Here is a 23,655-nt window from a genome sequence, read left to right as displayed (position 1 = left end):
AAAAGTGTACAAGAATGCAACGCGATGTATGCGTGTACGCATTTATGAATACAAGGATGGTAGATACAAGTTTAATTGATATTATTTGCTAAATATAGTTCATATCTAAAATTTCAATAGATGACATTGTTTAAAATCACCGTCCTCGGAGGTCTCCCTCAAGGGTACATGAAGGAGCTTTACACTTACTCCTCGCCAATGTTCTGTTTCCTCATGATCATTTTCAGAAACAGAACATTAACGCTATAAATACTTAGTTACACAAACGTATCAACAGATGGCGCTGTACACAATAATGAACTCACCCTCCTCCGAGACTTCCCTCCACGGCGTCGGGGGGTACATGAAGGCGGCGTTCTGAATCTGCTCGTTGATATCCTCGTCCTCATTGAAGGGGAAGGTGCCGCTGAGCGACACGTACACGATCACCCCCACCGACCACATGTCCAGGGAGCGGTTGTAGCCTTTGTTGCGGAGTACCTCGGGAGCTGGTGGTTAATAGACAAAATTGACGTCAATCGCATACATAAATATAATCATGTTTATATCCCTTGCGGGGTAGACAGAGCCAACAGTCTCAAAGAGACCAATGGCCCACGTTCAACTGTTTGGCTTAATTATTGAAAGGATTTGGCTTAATGATTGAAAGAGAATCGGAATAGGTAGATTGAATTGGGGTCAATGAACTGAAACGTATATATTAATATGGACATGCCTCCGGGATTTCCGGAATTTTTACAAGTGGGATGAAGAATATATTAGTGGTTGGTGTTTTCCCCCGACTTCATTCACGTAAATTGTAGTCCTATGTTGCCCGCGGACAATGTAGTTTACTGTAAGTGTAAGAATTTTTAAAATTTTATCATTTTATTTAATATCATATTAATCTGATAATATTTAATTCAATCCCGTAAGTACTGAAATGGAATCCGGAAAAAGAGGCTTATCAATGTTATGCTTTCTATGGTCCAGAACTGGTCGCCGAAATGTGGGTAAACCACCTATTAGATGGACGGACGATCTAGTCAAGATTGCTGGAAGGAGGTGGATGAGAAAAGCACAAAACCGTGGAGAATGGCGTGCATTACTAGAGGCCTACATCTAGCAGTGGATGAATATGGGCTGAAGAAGAAGAAGAAGCTTTCTATGGTAATTCATGATGCAAGTACATAAAATCAATCTACCTATTCCGGTCTCTGATTATGATGATTCCTTCCCAATCTTCTGATAGATTTCACGGCGACAGTTACATAAACCAACATTGTAACTAGTATTTTTGTCCTTTTTTATACAAAATGAATTAAAGAAGAAAAAAATCAAAAATACATTTATTTGGTTCAATTGTTTAATAATTTTTTAATTGGATTTATTGGAAAAATTTCATGTAACATATGAGCACCTGTATCAACAAGAAAACCAACTACATACAAATAACGGCTACGTTCTACTTACCAAGGTAAGCGGGAGTTCCAACCACGGATCTCCTGAAGGACTTCTCTCCGATGATCCTGGCGAAGCCGAAGTCACATAGCTTGACCTGAGGCAGTTCCTCGTCGGAGGTCAGGAGCACGTTCTCAGGTTTGAGGTCGCAGTGGACAATGTTCTTCTCGTGGAGGTGTTTTAGGGCAACCAGTATCTGAGAAATAAATCTAAATTATATAGAGAGGGTCGTGGTTTATTGATTAAGATGATCAGTCTCAATAGGTATGAATATGTCCTAAGGCACGAGGTTCCAGTGATTTAAACTCGTCTAGGTACATATTTATTATTTTTACGACGGAATGAGCTTTTTTATATCGTTCATTACATAAAATTACTCGGACAAACATTGGCGATTGTGAATCTGGAGCCGCAATAGAAATAGCCTAAAAAAACGGCCATTTTTAAATTTTGGCCAGATAGGTAATCGAAAAGCCTAACTGTGACCTGGAAACCTTATACAAACCACTGAGTCACCACAAACTTGGTTGTCCTCTCGCTGAACCTACCCTTCTCATGAGACAGGATCATCTCCAGCATGTCGCCCTTCAGCTTCTCCATCACCACGAAGATCCGCTCGGGCGTCTCGAAAATTCTATCCAGGTTCACATTACCAATATTTGGCAACTTGTGATCATCACGTCATCTACATAACATACCTGAGCCACCAGAAACTTGGTTGTCCTCTCGCTGAGCCTTCCCTTCTCATGAGACAGGATCATCTCCAGCATGTCGCCCTTCAGCTTCTTCATCACCACGAAGATCCGCTCGAGCGTCTCGAACATTCTATCTTGGTTCACAGCACCAATATTTGGCAACTTGTGATCATCACGTCATCTACATAACATACCTGAGCCACCAGAAACTTGGTTGTCCTCTCGCTGAGCCTTCCCTTTTCATGAGACAGGATCATCTCCAGCATGTCGCCCTTCAGCTTCTCCATCACCACGAAGATCCGCTCGGGCGTCTCGAACATTCTCTCCAGGTTCACAACACCAGGGTGTGAGAGGTTCTGAAGGATAGCTACTTCGTTCTTCAGCTGAGCTTCTTGCTTGGTCGGGAAACGGAGTTTGTCGATCACCTGTTAGTTAGAAACAAACGTAATAAATAAGTGGATGCCGTTATGGGCGACTAAGGGATGATAGGCTTGTGAACTTCGGATTCTTCGTCTTCAAAAATCCAAGAGTTCTATAGAATACATTCATAGAAGAAGTTTATGAAAAGAGGTACAGAATCTACTACAAACTAGAGTCTTTAGTTATGTCAGAATTAGAGGTTTTACCTTAATAGCAACATCGTTCCCAAACTGCCCTGATCTGCGTACTTAATCCGGGCAATTGTGGTACACGTGCTTGCACAACTTTATGGCTAAAAACACTTCTCTATTTACCTTAATAGCAACAGGTCTGTGCGTCCGTCTGTGCAGGCCGCCGTACACGACCCCGAACTGCCCGGAGCCGAGCACCTCGTCCGGGTGGATGTGGTACACTTGCGCCATGTCAGTGTCCCGGCGTTGTCCGTTCTCCGCATCGGCGGCGTTGCCTTCTGAGCCTGGCTCCGATTCGTTGGCGGACGCGTTTGTTGCTAAAATGGAAAAGTGAAAATGGATTTTGTTATTGTTGGCCGCGGGGTAACTTGAATCGATGAACCTTAGTATGACAAAGAATACAGGGCACAATATATCAGATAAAAGAGACCGATGTGTTAATTAAATAACGACAAAACTGCAAAATCTTCCCTAAAAAAAATTAAACCATCAAAACCATCTTTATAGTTCTCCACAATCTAAAGATTACCTTAATGTCTATGTTGAGGATATAATATTATAAAGAAGTAAGATTGTGAGAGACTAACTGTATGCCAGGACACTAGCTTTTCTTTACTTGGTGTAAGTGGACATCTTTTCAAACGCAGGCTTCCTCACTACGCTGTATGAAGGGCAGCGCGGCGTGCACTAGGCTCCAACCTGTCTCTCAAGACACCAGCCTCTCCCCAGTTGGTGTAAGTGGACATCTACTATGCTGTATGACGGGCAGCATGGCGTGAACAAGGCAGAGTCTGTATCTCATTACACCAGCCTCCCCCTACTAGGTGTGAGTCGACATCTCCCTGAACATATTTCAATCAGCGACCAGTAGGAGCAGGTTCCCTCACCACGCTGCGTCACAGACAACACGGCGTGAAGTAGGCAGAGCCTGTATCTCAACACACCAGCCTCCCCCCACTCGGTGTGAATCGACATCTCCCTAAACATATTTAGCACGAGCAGCCGCTCACCGTGCGTGACGGGCAGCGCGGCGTGCACTAGGCTCCAACCTGTCTCTCAACACACCAGCCTCCCCCCAGTCGGTGTGAGTGGACATCTACCCAAACGCGCGAGCAGCACGAGCCCCCTCACCGTGCGTGACGGGCAGCGCGGCGTGCACTAGGCTCCAACCTGTCTCTCAACACACCAGCCTCCCCCCAGTCGGTGTGAGCGGACATCTACCCAAACGCGTGACCAGCACGGGCAGCCCCCTCACCGTGCGTGACGGGCAGCAGCGCGTGCCGCAGCGCCGTCTCCCAGCTGCGCGCGAGGTAGGCGCCCACGCCGGACTCGGGCGGCGGCAGCGGCGCGCTGCCCGGGTCCACGCCCACCATGTAGTCCACGTTCGCGGTGCGCAGCTCGAAGCAGTGCATCACGTCTGGCGAACAATGCAACTTACATTACATATATCAATCACGTCTTTTAATATATACGGGACAAATTACACTGATTGAGTTAGCATCGAAGTAAGTTCGAGACTTGTATTACGAGATACTAACTCTACGATACTATATTTTATAATAAATACTTATATAGATAAACATCCAAGACCCAGGCCAATCTGAAAAGTTTGTTTCTCATCATGCCCTGGCCGGAATTCGAACCCGGGACCTCCGGTGTCACAGACAAGCGTACTACCGCTGCGACACAAAGGCCGTCAATCCTTTATCCCTTGCAGGGTAGGCGGAGCCAAAGACTGATTGGACACATTCAGTTGTTTGGCTTATTTATTTATTTAAACTTCATTGCACAAATTATAAATGTATAGCACAATTGACAGACTTAAGGCTAGAACAATTATATACTAGACAACCATTGGGTACTGATTATTGATTATTGTTACTGGCTTACTGACAGAATTGTAATTGAAATAGTGACAGGTTGCTAGCTTTTAAGAAGAATCCCAAGTTTAAAAGTGTCCATTAAAACATCTTAATTTTCACATTAGGAAATAGTGGTTATATACTGAACATAACTTACCAGAATGAGGCTGCCTGGCGCTGTCCACAGCCAGGATCTCGTTGAGAGGTATCTCCTTGTAGTACTTGCTGCCTTGTTCCGACGTGAACAGTGTGATGGACTTGCTGTCCAGCCGCCAGTAGTGACGTTTTATCTAGACACGCAGACAATAAGGAAGTTTCATTTTTCGAAAGAGGCCTCAGTCCATCTCAGACTTTATGACCTAATGCCCAAGTACTGACACCAATGTCAGGTACACAATTTTAAAGTATAGAACTATGGCATGCTGGTGAAAGAATTGACAGTTCTGTCAGATGTCTGTCAAATGTAGAAGATAATATTAACAGTATAATTTCTTCTTTCTTCGAATACTTTCCTAGTGTGCGTCATTAGACGTTATATTAAAAATTCAATTAATGAAATGGGTGCCGACATTTGTCTTAATAGACCTATCACTATTTGAATCTCAATTCCATCATAAAGCCATACAGATGAAAGCTACTCAGTCTTTTCAAGAATGCTGTGCCGTAAGGGATATAGACGTGACTATATGCATACCATTCCTAAAGCATTGTATGGAGACTACACAAGGTAAGAGCTATGAGAGTATGTATTACACACATGTCAGTTATAATGTGAGATGTTATTAAGAAAAATTATGCATCATTTAACAAACGATTCATACAGTTTTATCCTTATTGGTGAAATGCACCAGCCAGCCCTCCTTGAGCCACTGTCCCTCCCGCTTCTTGGTATGCTTCACCGACTGCACGATCCTCATCAGCGGAATGTTGGCGCTGGGTGATGATGACGAGCTGTAAAGAAGACCAACAGTATAGGTAAACATTTTAACAGCTTCAATGCTTCACTCTTAAGTGCATTCTGAAGTCGTAAGTCCCAGGTGTCATCACTAGATAGTATGTCAGATGCGTTTTTAGGCGGCCTGATAAATCTGACACTAGTGTTGGTGCTGCATGCCTACTGGGCTCCGGTGCGGTGTCCCTCTGCGGTTCGTCCTCGACGTGACTCCACGGCGTGACGTCATCGTCCTGCCTCCGGAAAACTCGTCATTATACCCGTTGGCTCAAGAAGTCATAATACCGGCTGCCTCTATGACGTCATCATACCTGCTGTCTCTACTGGGCTCCGGTGCGGTCTCTCTGCGGTTCGTCCTCGACGTGACTCCACAGCGTGACTCATCTCGGTCTCCGCAGCGTGACGTCATTTGCCTGCCTCTCAAACGTCGTGTCGCCGTCGCTAAATTATTCATCATCTGCTGGCTTATGACGTCATCGTACCTGCTGGCTCTACTGGGCTCCGGCGCGGTGTCCCTCTGCGGTTCGTCCTCGACGTGTCTCCGCAGCGTGACATCATCTTTGTCTCCGCAGCGTGACGTCTTTGTCCTGCCTCTCAAACGTCGTGTCGCCGTCGCTAAATTATTCGTCGTCTGCTGGCTTATGACGTCATCTTACCTGCTGGCTCTACTGGGCTCCGGTGCAGTGTCTCTGCGGTTCGTCCTCGACGTGTCTCCGTAGCGTGACGTCATCTTTGTCTCCGCAGCGTGACGTCATTGTCCTGCCTCTCAAACGTCGTGTCGCCGTCGCTAAATTATTCATCATCTGCTGGCTTATGACGTCATCGTACCTGCTGGCTCTACTGGGCTCCGGCGCGGTGTCCCTCTGCGGTTCGTCCTCGACGTGTCTCCGCAGCGTGACGTCATCGTCCTGTCTCCGCAGCGTGACGTCCTCGTCCCGCCCCCCGGACGCCGCGTCGCCATCGTCTGACTCCTCGTCCGGGAGACGCGCGCTTTCCGATATTTCGCTGCCTGTGCTTATGCTGTCCTGGTATTCGCCTGTTGGAATCATATTTATTGTAATGTGTAAATGGGTGAAGGTGATTAATAATACAAGATACTTCTTTACAATTATGACTGTCAAAAAGTTTAAACTGATTTCAAAGACAAACGAAAATAAATAAATAAATATAGACGGGACAAATTACACAGATTGAGTTAGCCTCGATGTAAGTACGAGACTTGTGTTACGAAACAGTAACTCAGCGATGCTATATTTATGATAAACACTTATATAGATATACTCGTAGACATCTAAGACCCAGGCCAATCAGAAAAAGTTCATTTCTCATCATGCCCTGGCCAGGTTTCGAACCGAGGCCGTCAAATGCAAACTAAATAACAGTTCCTGTGCAATTGACTTTTCTCTAAGCGGATAGTAACCATTTATTCTACAACGTGGGCATAAAGCGATCTTGATAGATCTATTTTTCTTTATTTACGCTTGGCACTCGTGTATAAGACGGTCGCTCGCTAGATGGCGGTAGTGTACTATGCTTTATAAGCATTAAGCATTACGCTGTCACCGCTTCTGAAATGAGACAAAGTCCTCACCGTGTGGGTCTCGAATCTCCCCACCGCAGTCCTTGGGCACGAACTGCAAGCACTTCCTGTGTGCGTTGTAGTGGCAGTCCTTGCACTGCATGCCTTGTTTGAACAGACCTCGAAGCAGTTTCTTGCAATGCCTGTTAAAAATAATTTAAAGTTATGTTTCATATTAAATTTAGTTACTCAAGGCATCAGGTAGGCAGCCGACCGCAAATATTTTGTCAAGTTTTTTTAAATGTTTGCAGTTGACTCATTTACTAATTTCATGTTTTGACTTATGAATTCCCACAAAATTACGACTACCCTCAAAAAAAAATGTCACGTTTTGAAGCCTGAGGAAGGAATAAAAAAAATATGCAACCGGTGTCTTCATCAACTACATCTGCTATCCTATTCTTAGTCAAAATTACAGATCTTTACTATTGATTTCTTACCTGATCATAATTAGACAGCGCCTTATATGCTATAATGAATAAATGATTATGATTATCAGCACACCATAGGCCTGATATACGAATGTATTTCGAACGTGTGTGGTATCTCCAGCGAGCCCCAGTTCTGGGAGATCGGCTGCGTGTGCGCAAAGTGAAAAGTTAACTTTACGACATCCATGGATGGATCCAGGGCATGACCGCAGAAAGGTATCATGACTTTGCTTTTCCAAAATTCCAGATCATTTTTTATTTTTGTATCGATTTCTTACCCAGTCCTATTCTCAAGTCTAATATCTTTTAGCATAAATTTCTTACCTGCATACAGTGGGCCTGGTATACGAGTGCACTTCAAACGTGTGCGGTATCCCCAGCGAGGAGTGCCCGAGGGAGCCCCAGCCCTGGGACAGCGGCGGCGTGGGCGCGGACGGGGAGCAGCTGCGCTTGCCCACCGACCCGCTCATCTGGCACCGGGAACATACATACATATGGTCACGTCTATATCCCTTGTGGGGTATACAGAGCCAACAGTCTTCAAAAGACTGATAGGCCACGCTCAGCTATTTGGCTTAATGATAGATAATTGAGATTCAAATAGTGACAGGTTGCTAGCCCATCGCCTAAAAAAGAATCCCAAGTTTGTAAGCCTATCCCTTAGTCGCCTTTTACGACATCCATGGGAAAGATATGGAGTGGTCCTATACTTTTTTGTACTGGTGCCGGGAACCACACGGCACTGGTCTGGCACCGGGAACCATCCAGATATCAGCGGGATCAACGGTACAACATGGCTTAAACTTCAACAGCTATACAGCTGAATGTGGACTTTCAGTCTTTTCAAGATTGTTAGCTTTGTCTTTCAGAGCAGAGATAATATGTTTGTATGTTGTGTGAGCCACAATGTATGTATCAATAGCCATCAGTCGGATACATCCATGCCGGTCCACGGGGCCATATAAAGATGGCATCAATATAGTATCGCTTCGGCAATATTCGACGGCGCAGACTAGCAAAACCCAATAAAATAACGACCTTATTACAAAAACGTTAAACTTAAAATCAAAAAACATCTCCTGCTCTCTCGCTCCTAATAGCGGACAGTTCAATTCGCTGGTTCAACCGACGCGCTTTGATAGAACAATTTTATGCTATACAGAAATTAGACTTCTGCGCAGATTGGTTATGTATATTTTTATTGTTTTTTTTTAATCTATTCTAACCACGATAACGCACGGGTCGCCATAATATGCGAACAAATAAGTAAAAATAATATTGTTTGATAATAACTATTTCAAAATATTATCGAAAAATGAAAATTACAACATGTTTCTCGGGCAAATGCTTGAGAGATCTCGAGAAATGCGACATTTTCTTCTGACATCTTGGATATATATCTAACTAGGTGACTTATATATAGCGAGAAACGCCGAGAAACATTTGTAGAGACCTACGATCTTTGCAATTTGTTAGAAATACTAACACCAAAACACAAAAAAAAAACAATTGATTTTTTTGTATCATAGTCCAGTCGCCACTACAAAATTTTACTATAGTGTAGTCGCCACACTTCGCCTTGAAATAATATTCTTGGGATTCGAACTCACTAACTGATTATAATCTTAAACCAATATAGAGCATTAAGTCCGCCTATTGTACTTTACAAATTGTAATTGTTACAATAAAGAATAAATAAATAAATAATATATACAATTTAAAATTACTGTTCAAAATATAACTAGTTCAAGGTAATCTTTTCGATTCTAGTGTATTATAACAAAGGGTGATGGGTCAATTAAATAAAACAAAAGAAAAAAGTAAAATATAAATGAATTTATTAAAAAATAAAGCATTTAATACAAAATTTAATAAAATTTCTGATCAAATCTACCCACCACCCTATTGTTAGTAGGTGCTTGTATATATTTTGTAAAAAACAAACATTTGATAAAAAATAAATACGAAATGTATAAAAACAACGACATTCAACACTTTAACCTACACATGGACGGAATGTTTTTACACATCTTTTGTCAATAATATCGTCAAATACTTAGTTAATTTTAATGAATGCTAGCTAGCGTAATTAAGCATTAGGTTTTCTTAACTTTGTTATTATTGTTTTTACATTAATCAAATATTAATTCATTCCAAGTCTGCAAAGTCAGCATACAAATGTGGTACTCCTTATTAGTTTTTCATATAAAAAATCATATTTACTTAGTCAAATAACAAATCACACGAAGTAGCTACTGAAAAAGTACATACAAAACAATGTCACAGAGGTGGAAAACATAGTCTTGACAGATTATCTCTATACTGTATAAAACATTAATCATGAGATTCACTTATTATCATTAGTATAAAGATTCTTCATTATATTTGAGATTCATTTTATGTCATTAAAACATATACTTGATGACTTCCAAAAAGTATTTACATTAAAATTCATCTTGGAATAAGTAAAAAGACTTGGATACATCCCCTGAGTTATCTTATTGTTAATATTACAAATTAAATAAAAATGGACGGACGTAAAAATACTATTTTTACAACAAATCGTCGTGGAACGCGTGCAGGCGAGTATTATATTATTAAAAAGTAGTATAATAGAATAGCTTAATAGAATAAGTAGTCAAGTTTTTCTGAACATACTACCCTCTACATAAGAGCTCATTACGAGCGATAAGCGCCATCTATGCTCGATAACAAGAAACTATTTAGTAACGTTCGCACTGATTTTGAATACGGAATGAATAAGACAATGAGTACAAAGACGTAGAGCTAAAAAATATTTTACCGATTCCGGATAGAAAAGAAAATTTTCCGATCTTCAGAATACCCTCTCAAAATTACTCCGAGCGCCATCTATGCACTAAACGGTGAACTATTTAGTAATGTCGGTGACGAGATCGGCCAGCCGCCTTACCAGCGAGTCGTCGTGCGAGGCGTGGCTGTGTGTGGAACTGCGAGACGGGCTCCGCGGCGCCGCGGACGTGCGCCGGACTCCGGCGGCTGGGGGCGGCGCCGAGCAGTTTGACGGGACTTTGACGGCGCAGCGCTTGTGATAGTTTTGGCCGCAACCTGTGGAAGGGAATATAGATAATCATAATTTAAGGACAGATAAAAAAATATCTTATTTCTATTTTGCGTTTCGATTCTCAGTTCTCAGAATTGAACGTCATATGAAGGGATCATCGTTAAGGGATTATGGTTCACTAAGCTATGCATTATTGAGCCTAGCTATTTCAGGTACATCGGCGTTACACTATACGTGTCTCGGCGAGGTGCTACAGTACACCTACGGCATATCTCACTGCAAGAAGTGCAGGCAAGCTTTTGTTAAACCAATTGAAGGGTTCAATATTTTCCCAATATTCCTCTGGGTTATATTCTTTAGTGGTATATCTGAGAAATTTCAAATCGTTTAACATCTTCTTTTTTATATATGAATAGTGCAATAACCATTCTACTCACCTTCACATTTGAGCCCTTGCCGGACCAGCCCAAACAGCATTTCCCCGCAGAAATCGCAGAACGTGGGAGTCTTGTACGAGTGAACGGCGAGAGCGTGTGGCCGGGGCACCGGCGTCTCCAGGCCGCCGTCACATACCAACGCTGGAATGGAAAAACTCAGGGTGAGGTTAAGGTGAACTTGGATATAAAAGATCTTTATTGTGTACTTTACTGTCCAGTGACTTCATATTGGGACGTTAAGAGAGAATACCGCTAGGGCAGTTTCCAAAAGCCTACGAATCTTCGGAGCTGGTAATTGGTGAGAAAAAGAAATGGCGTCATTTATTATCAGAGGTCAAGTTCCACTTAACTAGCAGTCACCTCCAGAATGATCATCCGAATGTCACCTTCTTGGCGACTTCCACAGCTCAGGATAAAAGGAGAAAGGAGGTATTTCTCTGTACGCCTGGCGACCTACGCACGTTCCGCGAGCAATTTTCTTTCTTTCTTTTCTTTTTTGGGACAAATTATACAGATTGAGCTAGCCTCGAAGTAAGTTCGAAACTTGTGATACGAGATACTAACTCAACGATACTATATTTTATAATAAATACTTATATAGATAAACATCCAAGACCCAGGTCAATCAGAAAAAGTTCTTTTCTCATCATGCCCTGGCCGGGATTCGAACCCGGGACCTCCGGTGTCACAGACAAACGTACTCCCGCTGCGCCACAGAGGCCGTCAAATTTTTAATGGTAGAACAGAAGACTGCGCTCCGACAGCCGGTTCACGAGATACTAACGGTTGGCAATGAGGACGATCTCGACCAGGGTCTCGTCGCCGACGTCGGTGGCGCTGTTGATGATCTGCAGCACATTCGGCGAGCAGTAGTCGTGGCGGAACAGCAGGATCCGCTCTGACAGTCTATTCAAGCCGTTGTCTGGGATCTGGGGAAATGTATAGGGGAGTTAGGATCTGCGCCGACGCCAATCTCCTGTTTGGTTTCCTTCCGACCAAAGGTTGACTGGAAGAGATTGCATTAGCGATAAGTCCGTCTTTGTACCATCTCTGTCTGTTTTGTATGTTTTACTCTTATGGTGCAATAAAAAGTTTTATCTATCTATCTATTACAAGACTTTAGTTGACTTAATAAAGTACTGTAATTAAAAAATAATGTAAGAGAACGAGCCTGATGATTTTTACTTGTCAACCAAGAGGGTGATAAATTTCGGTCTCTTGGCGAGAAACTTTGTAGAATCATCTTAGAAAGAAAACGTCGTTAATTTTTATAAAAGATTACATACATTATCCACCTTTGACATATTGTAGTATCAGAAGAAAGAACTTTAATATAAAAAGAACGGAAAAAATATAACATGCTAATTATGCAGTAGGTATATAAATAAGCTAAGTATGTTAATTTTTACATTTGTAATTTTTTTCTTAATTTTCACACAATCAAATGACATGGAAATTTACCGCGTATAATTATTAACACATCTATAAAAAATAAACATAACCCACTATTTCGCAGTACTGTCAGAATAAAACTGTACATACATTGTGTGACAGGGCGTTACGCCTTTTACAATATATCGTTTGAACAATGGAAAAAAAAAATCATGCGTTTTTCCAGTCTCATATATCTATGTGGGTGTATTTTGTCACAATCATTAAAGGCAACTAACATACATACATATTAGGTATAACGTCTATACCCCTACGGGGTAGACAAACCCAACAGTCTTGAAAAGACTGAAAGGCCACGTTTAGCTGTTTGGCTTTTTGATAGAATTGAGATTCAAATAGTGACAGGTTGCTAGCCCATCGCCTAAAAGAAGAATCCCAAGTTTATAAACCAATCCCTTAAACCAAGCCTTTTACGACATCCGTGGGGAAGAGATGGAAAAGTCCCATTCTTTTTTCTATTGGTGCCGAGAACCACACGGCTCAAAGGCAATTAATGTATTTTAAATTACATTTTTACTAATAGTTTTGTCCAGATCTGTTCATACATTATGGGCCAGCTCTCACAACAAGCATTCAACTATCTTCAGAAACAGCGTGACTGCAGTGGCTTTCTCGGTGCCTTATCTCTTACTATCTGACTCATAAGCGACAGGTGACCACTAGATAACTCTTCCACCCGTATTATCTACACCTTATGATTTCATAATAAATTGATGGAAGATTTCGCCAAGTCTTTTATTTCTTTCGTTACTCACCTTTTCATGAACGAACTTGACCGCCAACTCCTTGAGGTAGGCGAGCGTGAGCGCGTGCGCGGGCGCACTCACCGCGTCCCGGACCACGCCCAGCTGGAACAGGAACGTCACCTCGTCCTCCATCTTCACTACAGGCACCACAAGCGCTGGAACAATACGTGTTTATTTTTATATGAAAGTTATTATGAAAAGAAAACCTCGTGTGGTTCCCGGCCCAATAAAAAAAGAATAGGACCACTCCATCTCGTTGCCATGGATGTCGTAAAATGCGATTAAGGGATAGGCTTATTAACTTGGGATTCCTCTTTTAGGCAATGGGCTAGCAACCTGTCACTATTTGAATCTCAATTCCATCATAAGCCAAACGGCTTTACGTGGCCTATCAGTCTTTTCAAGACTGTTGGCTCTGTCTACCCCGCAAGGGATATAGACGTGATTATATGTATGTATTATGAAAGGAAAAGCGAAGCCCAGGACACGAAGCATAGTGAGGAGGGTGCAACTGGGTACACGCGTGGATGAGAGAAAGAGACTATAGTTTATGGAAAAGCATGAGGTTGTCCATTGATCTTTGAATATTGGTCAACCACCTGGTTGATCATTACTCAATTATTAATGGACAATCTGAAGCTCCTGGCGTTAACACCAGCACCTCTCTGGAGTGGAGTCGGGGAGAGCCTATGACAACGTTCCTGGATTGGATAAGTCAGGACATTACATAAAGTGACTCCCGTATGACTTCCGCAACCTTTGCAGGGAAACCTTTGACATTAGGAAGGTGAGTGGACTGCTAGGAATTCTCTTCACACGGTGTCCCCAATTCTTGGCTCTAAGTATGACTCCCAGGGACGCGAAGACTATAAACTTCGTACCGTTAAGGGGATATCCGTTAAGGGGGCTATATGTTAATTCACGGAATTTAAACAATGGGATCAAAAAACCTTGCTTAAATTTCGGAAGACCAACAATTAACATAAAGTACATTATATTTCATTGGATTTAAATCAGATAATATAGAATAGAATAGATTTATTTTCAAACAAGGTATCACTTATTGACGTCACATCACTTAAATCTAATTATGACTACTGTCGCTTCCAAAGCGCATGTGTAGAAGAAGCGGCGGAACAAACTACACTGCAGCCTATATAGCATATAGGTACCACACATACTTCAGCAATTACATCAGAGCCAGGGTGAGCCGGCAAAACGGTTAAAACTATTAAATAACGCTCCAATCACCAGTTAACCGCTACAAAAAAAATATATTGAATCACTTCTACGCAGAATCTTCAATCTGACGTAGGCTGTCACATAACAGAGAGTCCTAAAGTGAGGCAGGTCGCGATAATCCCGTGACCCAATCAAAGTTAGCCAAGGTCGGCGTGATTGGACGCACTTGCAGGTAGTAAACATTCGGAGTAATTATAATAAACGTCTTAATTTTGCTTATATGTATAATAATACTAGCTGTCCCGGCAAACGTTGTTTTGCCATATAAATTTCTAGTTAAAAAAAATGTTTAGGGTGTACAACCCTCATCACTAAGGGGTATAAAAATTGATATTGGCCGATTCTCAGACCTACTAAATATGCTCACAAAATTTAAAGACAATCGGTCAAGCCGTTTCGGAGGAGTAAGGGAACGAACATTGTGACATGAGAGTTTTTTATATAAGAATAGCTGTCCCGGCAAACGTTGTTTTGCATTTTGTGGGTATGAAAAATAGATGTTGGCCGATTTTCAGACCTACTCAATATGCTCACAAAATTTCATGAGAATCGGTCAAGCCGTTTCGGAGGAGTAAGGGAACGAACATTGTGATACGAGAATTTTAACAAAATTAAAGTCTTCAGAATTGGACCACTTCATCTTTCTCCCCTGAAATCTTATCACAGAGTAAAGGTATACTACTGAAAATCATTTACCAATTTAAATTACATACATACATATTGTCACGTCTATATCCCTTGCGGGGTAGACAGAGCCAACAGACTGAAAATTCACGTTCAGTATATCATTATGATGGAATGGAGATTCAAATAGTGACAGGTTGCTAGCCCATCGCCTACAAGAGGAATAAAAAGCTAAAAGTGGCCAATCAGTCTTTGACTGTAGGCTCTGTCTACCCCGCATGGGATATAGACGTGAATATATATATGTATGTATAATTTGCTTTATAAAAAAGTCTTCAAAACGCATACAGAGCGTAACCCAATCGGGTGGTTCCTTAGGAATGCCCAGGGGGCCGTGGTGAGTCACCTGAGAGGTGGAAGGGGGAGAGGTGAGGGGGGGGGGGGGGAATCCACACCAGACGCAGACGGATTAGTGTCTGTTTGCATTTTTATTGTTTGCATACCGAGTGCGACCCTTCGACACCGCCACGTGTCTGCACATCATCATGAAGTATCTATGTGTGTTTATGTTAAAAAACATTGGTAAGATCTTTTTGATGTGCCGTGTGGTTCCCGGCACCAATACAAATAAAGAATGGGATCACTCCATCTCTTTCCCATGGATGTCGTAAAAGGCGACTAAGGGATATGCATACAAACTTGGTATTCCCTTTTTAGGCGATGGGCTAGCAACATGTCACTATATGAATCTCAATTCTATCATTAAGCCAAATAGCTGAACGTGGTCATTCAGTCTTTTCAAGACTGTTGGCTCTGTCTTCCCTGTATGTAAGATCTTTGATTCAGGACGTTTTAAGACTTGACATAACTTCTATTTTCTTCATACATTTAATATTTTGTATATATCTAGATCAAATAAGAATGAATACAATACGAGAAAATACAAAAACGAAATTGGTGACACTATCAATAAAAAGCTTAAAATGGACACGGGCAGGTCTGTCCCTTTGCCTGTACGTATGTATGCTCAGATCTTTTAAACTACAAAAACCGGATTATTTCAAAATAAGTTCGTAATTTTATAGTGCCGTTCCATATTATATTAAAATTGCGATGCCCAACAGGGTTCATATTGTACCTACATATTTATAAGCAGTAACTGTAATTCAACTGATGTACTGAATTTGGTTTCGAAAGTGGTTGATTGGGATTTTGATGCAGTTTTCTTTAAATAATATATATAAATGCTACCCGCGCGAAACCGCGGTGGGACATTAATTTGTTTGTATGTAAACTCTTTATTGCACACAAAAAATATGATAATATGGTTTATGAAAAATATGGCGAACAAATTATTAGTTCGGCCTCTGTGTCGTAGCGGTAGTACGCTTGTCTGTAACACCGGAGGTCCCGGGTTCGAATCCCGGCCAGGGCATGATGAGAAAATAACTTTTTCCTATTGGTCTGGGTCTTGGAAGTATTAATTATAAAAAATAGTATCGTCGAGTTAGTATCTCGTAACACAAGTCTCGAACTTACTTCGAGTACTAACTCAATATGTGTAATTTGTCCTGTATATATTTATTTACTTACTACATAAAATAAATATCACAAACGATATTGAGGGTTTCTTGTGCCAGAAAAAAGCTATATTGAAGAACCTTAACTAACCAACAAATCACTCTTTATTGCCTGCTTTATCAAGGTCTGCGCACACAATAAGCAGGACGAGGGCCAAGTCAAGAGTCAAGCGGACACAGACTGTTTCCCTCCGGCCCAGAACTGGGTCAATTGGGCGATCGACGAGGTTCCACGTGGAAGGCTAATCTGTCGAGGCAGATAACCCCTCGCCCACCCTTCGTGGACCAATAAATCACACGACTACAGGGCTCCTATATAATATACTAATATTATAAAGCTGAAGAGTTTGTTTGTTTGAACGCGCTAATCTCAGGAACTACTAGGTCGAATTGGAAAATTCTGTTTGTGTTAAATAAACCATTTATCGAGGAAGGCTCTAGGCTATATAACATCACGCTGCAACTATTACGAGCGAAGAAATAATGGAAAATGTGAAAAAAAAACGGACATAATTATTCATCCTTGAGAGCTTCAATGATGCCTAAAATAACTATTTCCCGCGGACGGAGTCGCGGGCACAGCTAGTATTAATTATAAATGTGTTGGTGGAAAATCAATTTTAATAGAACATACTTAATATTAAAATGTTAAGTATGTTCTATTTAAAAATAAAACTACCAAGTTGTCAATTATTTTGAAGTTTTACATTTTCCATGCCAGTTCAGTTCAGACATTTTCAAAGTTATCGTCTTAACGATAACTTTGAAAATGTCTGAATAGCTTTAAAAATAAACTCAAATTTAGCACTTAAATCTGAAACTGAAGAGTTTGTTTGAACGCGCTAATCTCAGGAACTACTGGTTCATATTGACAATTATTTTTGTGTCAATTAGAGCATTTATCGAGGAAGGCTTGAGGCTATATAACATCAAGCTGCATCTATAACATACATACATAAAATCACGCCTCTTTTCCCTGCATCTATAAGGAGCGAATAAATAATGGAAAATGTGAAAACAAACGGGGAAACTTATGAACATCCTTGAGGGCTTCAATGATGCCCAAGATAACTATTTCACGCGGACGAAGTCGCGGGCACAGCTAGTGTACATATGTATAGAATGGAATAGAATAGATTTATTTTCAAAATTGGATACAAGGTATCACTTATCGTCGTCACATCACTTAAATTTTATTATAACTACTACCGCTCCCAAAGCGCATGTGTAGAAGAAGCGGCGGAACAAACTACACATCAGTCAATATACAAATATAGATCTCTTAAATCTAAATCATGGACGAATGCACATTGTCTACATTTAAAAACTATGAATGAATGAATGAATAAAACAAAAAACCACAGCATACAGCCCCACCTCAATAAAATATCACGGTTTAAGCGTAATTGCAGGACATTGGAACCGTTCCAGTCACTATAAGTCACCCCGTAAACATAACACTATCTGGGTCAGGTCGCGAACACGGCGCCACGTGTACGCCGTAAACCTGGACTGCAGTGATAACCTGTCACCCGCCCTTGCTGGGCGACAGCCGTTGTCTAGATAACAGCGATTCGTACGTACATACATACATACATATACATATAATCGCGTCTATATCCCTTGCGCGGTAGACGGAGCCAACTGTCTTGAAAAGACTAAAGACTAAAGAAGGCTTGGTATGTTTACCTCCGAACAAGTGATATATTGCTGGCAGCCCATCGCATAAGTAAAATCACACAAACATATAATCACTTCTTTATCGTTTACGGGGTAGACAGAGCCAACAGTCTTGAAAAGGCTAAGAGGCTTGGTATATTATTTATAATCGCTTTGATAAAATTGAAATTCCGAAAAAGCGATATATTGCTAGCCCATCGCCTTCAAGTAAAATTACAAAAACATATAATCACGTCTTTATCGTTTACGGGGTAGACAGGGGCAACAGTTTTTAAAAGACCGTAAAACCACGTTCAGCTGTATGGCTTAATGAACTGAGATTCAAATATTGACAAGTCGCTAGCACATCGCCTACAAGAGCAATAAGTAAAAAAAGGTTTATCAGCCTTTCCCCTAGTCGGCTTTTACTACATCCACGGGAAAGATATGGAGTGGTCCTTTTCTAAAGTGTTTGATAAAATTGAAATTCAATTAGCGACAGGTTGCTAGCCCATTGCCTAAAAAAGAGTCCCGAGTTTGTAAGCCTATCCCTTAGTCACCTTTTACGACATCCACGGGAAAGAGATGGAGTGGTCCTATTATTTTTTGTATTGGTGCCGGGAACCACACGGCAGTAATCCTTTCAAGTGTAATTACTTACACTTGACAGGATTATTATTCGAAATTGGTACAACTATACCATTGAAAAACAAACCACAGCTTTGATAGTTAAATCAGGGCTGCGTAATTACGAATCCTACTTCAAATTGGTAACAATATTTTTATAAATACATAAATGGGTACCTATTAAAATTTCAAAATGAATAATTGCATTAAAATTCTTTTAAAAATTATTGTTTCCACGATAAGACTAAATAACAACATACCAGCTATTGGTTTCACGGTGTGCGCTAACGAACAAGAATGGAATTTTAATAAGGTGTTATTTTCCAATAAAGTAAAACATTATATTATGAAATAAGCTTCTGAGCAATAAAGAGAGTCAAGTGTTAGTAGTAAATTGAAAATGCATTGATTAGTTTTACGTTCATTGATGTTTTTTTTTTAATGTACACAATGTGCATTCGTCCACGATTTAGATTTAAGAGATCTGTATGTGTAAATTGAAAATTGTCCGGTGAAAATGCTGCAGTGTAGTTTGTTCCGCCGTTTCTTCTACACAATATGCGCTTTGGAAGCGGCAGTAGTTAATATTAGATTTAAGTGATGTGAAGTCAATAAGTGATACCTTGTATTGTATCTAATTTTGAAAATAAATCTATTCTCTATAACATCTTATCTGCAACTATTAGGGGCGAAGAAATAATAGAAAATGTGAAAAATAAACGGTGGAAATTATTCATAATTGAGGGCTTCAATGATGACTAAAATAACCACGCGGACGAAGCAGCCGCGGGCACAGCTAGTATATATGTATATACATATATATGTGTGTGTGCTGTGCTGTGCGCTGTATATACATATATACTAGCTGTCCCGGCAAACATATAAATATTTTTTAAGTAATTTCTAGTTAAAAAAAAAAGGTAAGGGTGGACAACCCTTAACACTTAGGGGTATGAAAAATAGATGTTAGCCGATTCTCAGACCTACTGAATATGCATGCAAAATTTGGTTAAAATCGGTAAAGCCGTTTCAGAGGAGTACGGAGACAAACACGAGTGACACGAGAATTTTATATATATAAACATAAAGAAAGAAAGATATATATACACGGGCCCAATGAATGTCCCAGTTTCATGTGCAGATACAACACGAGTGACTAATGGCTTTATTATCGTAACCGCAACACGAGACGGAACTCACGCGCACACCCAAACCCTGTCGCCGGGCAATCATTGCGCATCTGTCACCGACTTGGTTCGCGGAATGAATTGGGTATCGTCGCTTGAGCACTTAAATAAGATTGTGCCAATAAGGTTTCAATACATACATATAATCACGTCTATATCCCTTGCGGGGTAGACAGAGCCAACAGTCTTTTAAAGACTGATTAGGCCACGTTCAGCTATGTGGCTTTAAGATAGATCTGAGATTCAAATAGTGACAGGTTGCTAGCCCATCGCCTAAAAGAAGAATCCCAAGTTTATAAGCGTACCCCTTAGTCGCCTTTTACGACGTCCATGGGAGAGAAATGGAGTGGTCCTATTCTTTTTTCTATTGGTGCCGGGAGCCACACGGCACAAGGTTTCAATATATGATACCATATTGGCCTTAATGTGGACGAAGCGAAGGAAGTGTGCAGAGATCGTGGCAAGTGGAAAGATGTAGTATCTGCCTACCCCTCCGGGAAAGAGGCGTTATTTTATGTATGTATGTATTGGCCTAAACTAACTTATCATAAAGCGATTATGTAAGACGGGTTCTAAGGCAGGATAGGTAACAATGATTAAATTTCAATTGCAGGAGACACAACATACCCCGCAAGGGATATAGACGTGAATATGTATATGTGTGTATGTATAAGACACATCGCATACATACGTATATGTCCCTTGCGGGGTAGACAGAGCCAACAGTGTTTGAAAAGACTGAAAGGACACGTACTTATCCTGGAACACTGATTATATGTATATAAATGTACATACATAAACATCATATCTTTATCCTTTACGGTGTAGACAGTGCCAAAAGTTTCGTAGAAAGCTACGTTCAGCTATCTGGTTACTGCTAGGATTGAGATTCAGATATGACTAATTTAGGCTTACAACTTAGCCCTAAAAGAAGAATCCCAAGTTTTATAACCCTTCGCCTTGATTGACTTTCAATCCAAGATAAAACATACTCGTATATTTCAACCGGTTGAAGCTACTTTTGGAACAATATTAATTCGCGTGTAAACCACGTTTAAGGACGTCACATTTTATCTGAGCACGTGTCTCTCAATATATTATATGGAGTCATAAAAACTAATATTAGATAGTCTATTACGAACCACCTTATATGTTTATGGTTATGTCGGGCATTAACTTCGCATTTACTGCATAATCCTACTTATATTATAAATGCGAAAGATTGTATGTCAGGATATCAGTATGGATGTTTGTTACACTTTTATGCAAAAACTACCGAACCGATATAGAAATTTGGTATGTAGGTAGCTGAAGACCCAGAATAACAAGGCTTTTTATACCCGAGTTCCCGCGGGATTGATTCCACGCGGACGAAGCCGCGGGCGGCCTCTAGTACAATATTAAAGGAATAAATATCGTCCGCAAATTCATTTACAAAAGAGATATGTTTTTTGTTGTTAATTCAATAAGCATCGGTAGGCGAATAGGTAAGGTGCCCGATTAAAATGCGTAATGCGCAGAAAGGCAGAGGTTCAAATCCCACCTCGGCCATGTACCAATGACTCTTTTCAAAGTTACATTAGTTTGAATACTAACCGATACTCTTACGGTGAGGGAAAACGTCGTGAGCAAAACCTGTACATTCAGGCAACTGGATGTGTAACCATGGATCCAATACGGGTTAGGTTTACCTGCAAAGGTTGCGATGGTCACATGGAAGTCGCTTCGTGTAAAAACCCGACTCACCCAATCCAGGATTCATGATCAAAGGCATACCCCGGGCTCCTCTCCAGAGAGGTGAGGATGCAACCGGGACTAAAGCCAGGAGGAAGAAGTTTATCCAATGATCATTAGAGTAATTATGTACTGTACAACGTATTTATGTGAAAATACCGACTTTTGTTGGCCCGGTCGAAACGACAGGAAAACAACTGCATAAATACATAAAATACAAAGGTCTCTGTGGCGCAGCGGTAGTGCGCATGTCTGTGTCACAGGAGGTTCCCGGGTTCGAATCCCGAAGGCCAGGGCATGATGAGAAACGAACTTTCTCTGATTGGCCTGGGTCTTGGATGTTTATCTATATAAGGTATTTATTATAAATAAAGTATCGTTGAGTTAGTATCACAAACGTAACGTAACACAAGTCTCGAACTTACTTCGAGGCTAACACAATCTGTGTAATTTGTCCCGTATATATTTATGTATTGTATTGGTGCCTTGTGGTTCCCGGCACCAATACAAAAAAGAATAGGACCACTCCATCTCTTTCCTATGGATGTCGTAAAAGGCGACTAAGGGATAGGCTTACAAAGTTGGGATTCTTTTTTAGGCGATGGTCACAACCTGTCACTAGTTGAATTTCAATTCTATCATTAAGGCAAATAGCTGAACGTGGCCATTCAGTCTTTTCAAGACTGTTGGCTCTGTCCACCCCGCAAGGGATATAGACGTGACTATATGTATGTATATTTATTTATATTAACTACTAAGGAAGGCACTGGAGTTAAATATACCAAGGGGCGTTTCAGATTTGAACCTGACACCAGGGTGGACGTTTACCTCGATAATGATGAATAGACAGGTATGGCAGAAATGTAAGTATTGTTTCTTTAGGTACATGCCAGCTATAAATACGTGTGACAAATAATTAACCGTTAGAAAATAAGTCATTAGGGTTACCCAAAATAATGGTGTAATTGATCTCTTACAAATGAACTAGCTGTGCCCGCGACTTTGTCCGCGTGAAATAGTTATTTTGGACATCATTGAAGCACTCAAGGATGAATAAATTTTCAATTTTTTTTCACATTTTCCATTAGTTAGTCGCTCCTAATAGTTGAAGCGTGATGTTATATAGCCTAAAGCCTTCCTCGATAAATGGTCTATTCAAAACAAAAATATTTTTTCAATTCGAACCATTAGTTCCTGAGATTAGCGCGTTCAAACAAACTCTTCAGCTTTAGTATACTTTTGTTATTAGTATAGATAAACATGTTTGTATACAGTACTTATTTTATTGAATATACATTATATTATTGAAATAATTATTCGAAAAAATTGTGAAGAGGGATATACACATGATGATATGTATGTACCTATGTAAAAAAATACGTGTTCATTAGTGTCGAATCAGAATTTATACAAAAGTATTTTAAAAACGCTATCAACTGATAGCATTTTCCTTGAACCGGCGGCAACAGGCCTCCTATCAATTGGTATACAAAGGTGTGTCTTCAATTTGCATACATCGATATTTTGTTCGAACAAGGAATATCAATAATGTACAAAAGGTAGATATAAATATGTAATGGCAATATGTACCAAAAATAACTAAATTTAACGTCGCTCATTGTTTAAAAATGTATATTAATTTATTTATTTTATCTCGGCATATTATCTATTAGCTGTGCCAGCGACATCGTCCGCGTGGAATAGTTATTTTGGGCATCATTGAAGCCCTCAAGGATGAATAATTTTTCCAATTT

The 23,655-nt window shown here is 40.6% G+C and overlaps 1 protein-coding gene across 3 annotated transcripts in view; it reads right to left on the bottom strand.

Annotated features, from left to right (window-relative positions):
• Positions 1–23,655, bottom strand: part of LOC106135254 (serine/threonine-protein kinase D1) — a 73,277-nt gene that overhangs the window by 7,630 nt on the left and 41,992 nt on the right. For all 3 annotated transcript variants that reach the window (XR_009657238.1, XM_060949091.1, XM_060949090.1), the window contains exons 2-15: positions 13,258–13,403; positions 11,835–11,979; positions 11,051–11,191; positions 10,503–10,657; positions 7,895–8,040; positions 7,152–7,282; positions 6,389–6,596; positions 5,430–5,559; positions 4,766–4,898; positions 4,002–4,163; positions 2,870–3,063; positions 2,330–2,560; positions 1,453–1,636; positions 306–488 (exon numbers count right to left, since the gene is read on the bottom strand). Coding sequence is in view for 2 of the 3 variants with exons in the window: in XM_060949091.1 (XP_060805074.1) it covers positions 306–488; positions 1,453–1,636; positions 2,330–2,560; positions 2,870–3,063; positions 4,002–4,163; positions 4,766–4,898; positions 5,430–5,559; positions 6,389–6,596; positions 7,152–7,282; positions 7,895–8,040; positions 10,503–10,657; positions 11,051–11,191; positions 11,835–11,979; positions 13,258–13,380 (2,266 nt within the window). In the remaining variant the exon portion in view is untranslated. The remainder of the gene's footprint in view (positions 1–305; positions 489–1,452; positions 1,637–2,329; positions 2,561–2,869; positions 3,064–4,001; positions 4,164–4,765; positions 4,899–5,429; positions 5,560–6,388; positions 6,597–7,151; positions 7,283–7,894; positions 8,041–10,502; positions 10,658–11,050; positions 11,192–11,834; positions 11,980–13,257; positions 13,404–23,655) is intronic.

This window comes from Amyelois transitella, chromosome 18 (genome assembly GCF_032362555.1).
Source record: "Amyelois transitella isolate CPQ chromosome 18, ilAmyTran1.1, whole genome shotgun sequence".
In the NCBI taxonomy this organism is placed as follows: Eukaryota; Metazoa; Arthropoda; class Insecta; order Lepidoptera; family Pyralidae; genus Amyelois; species Amyelois transitella.
The sequence above is the reverse complement of the archived record's forward strand: the minus strand, read 5'-3'. Positions and strand labels throughout refer to the sequence as shown.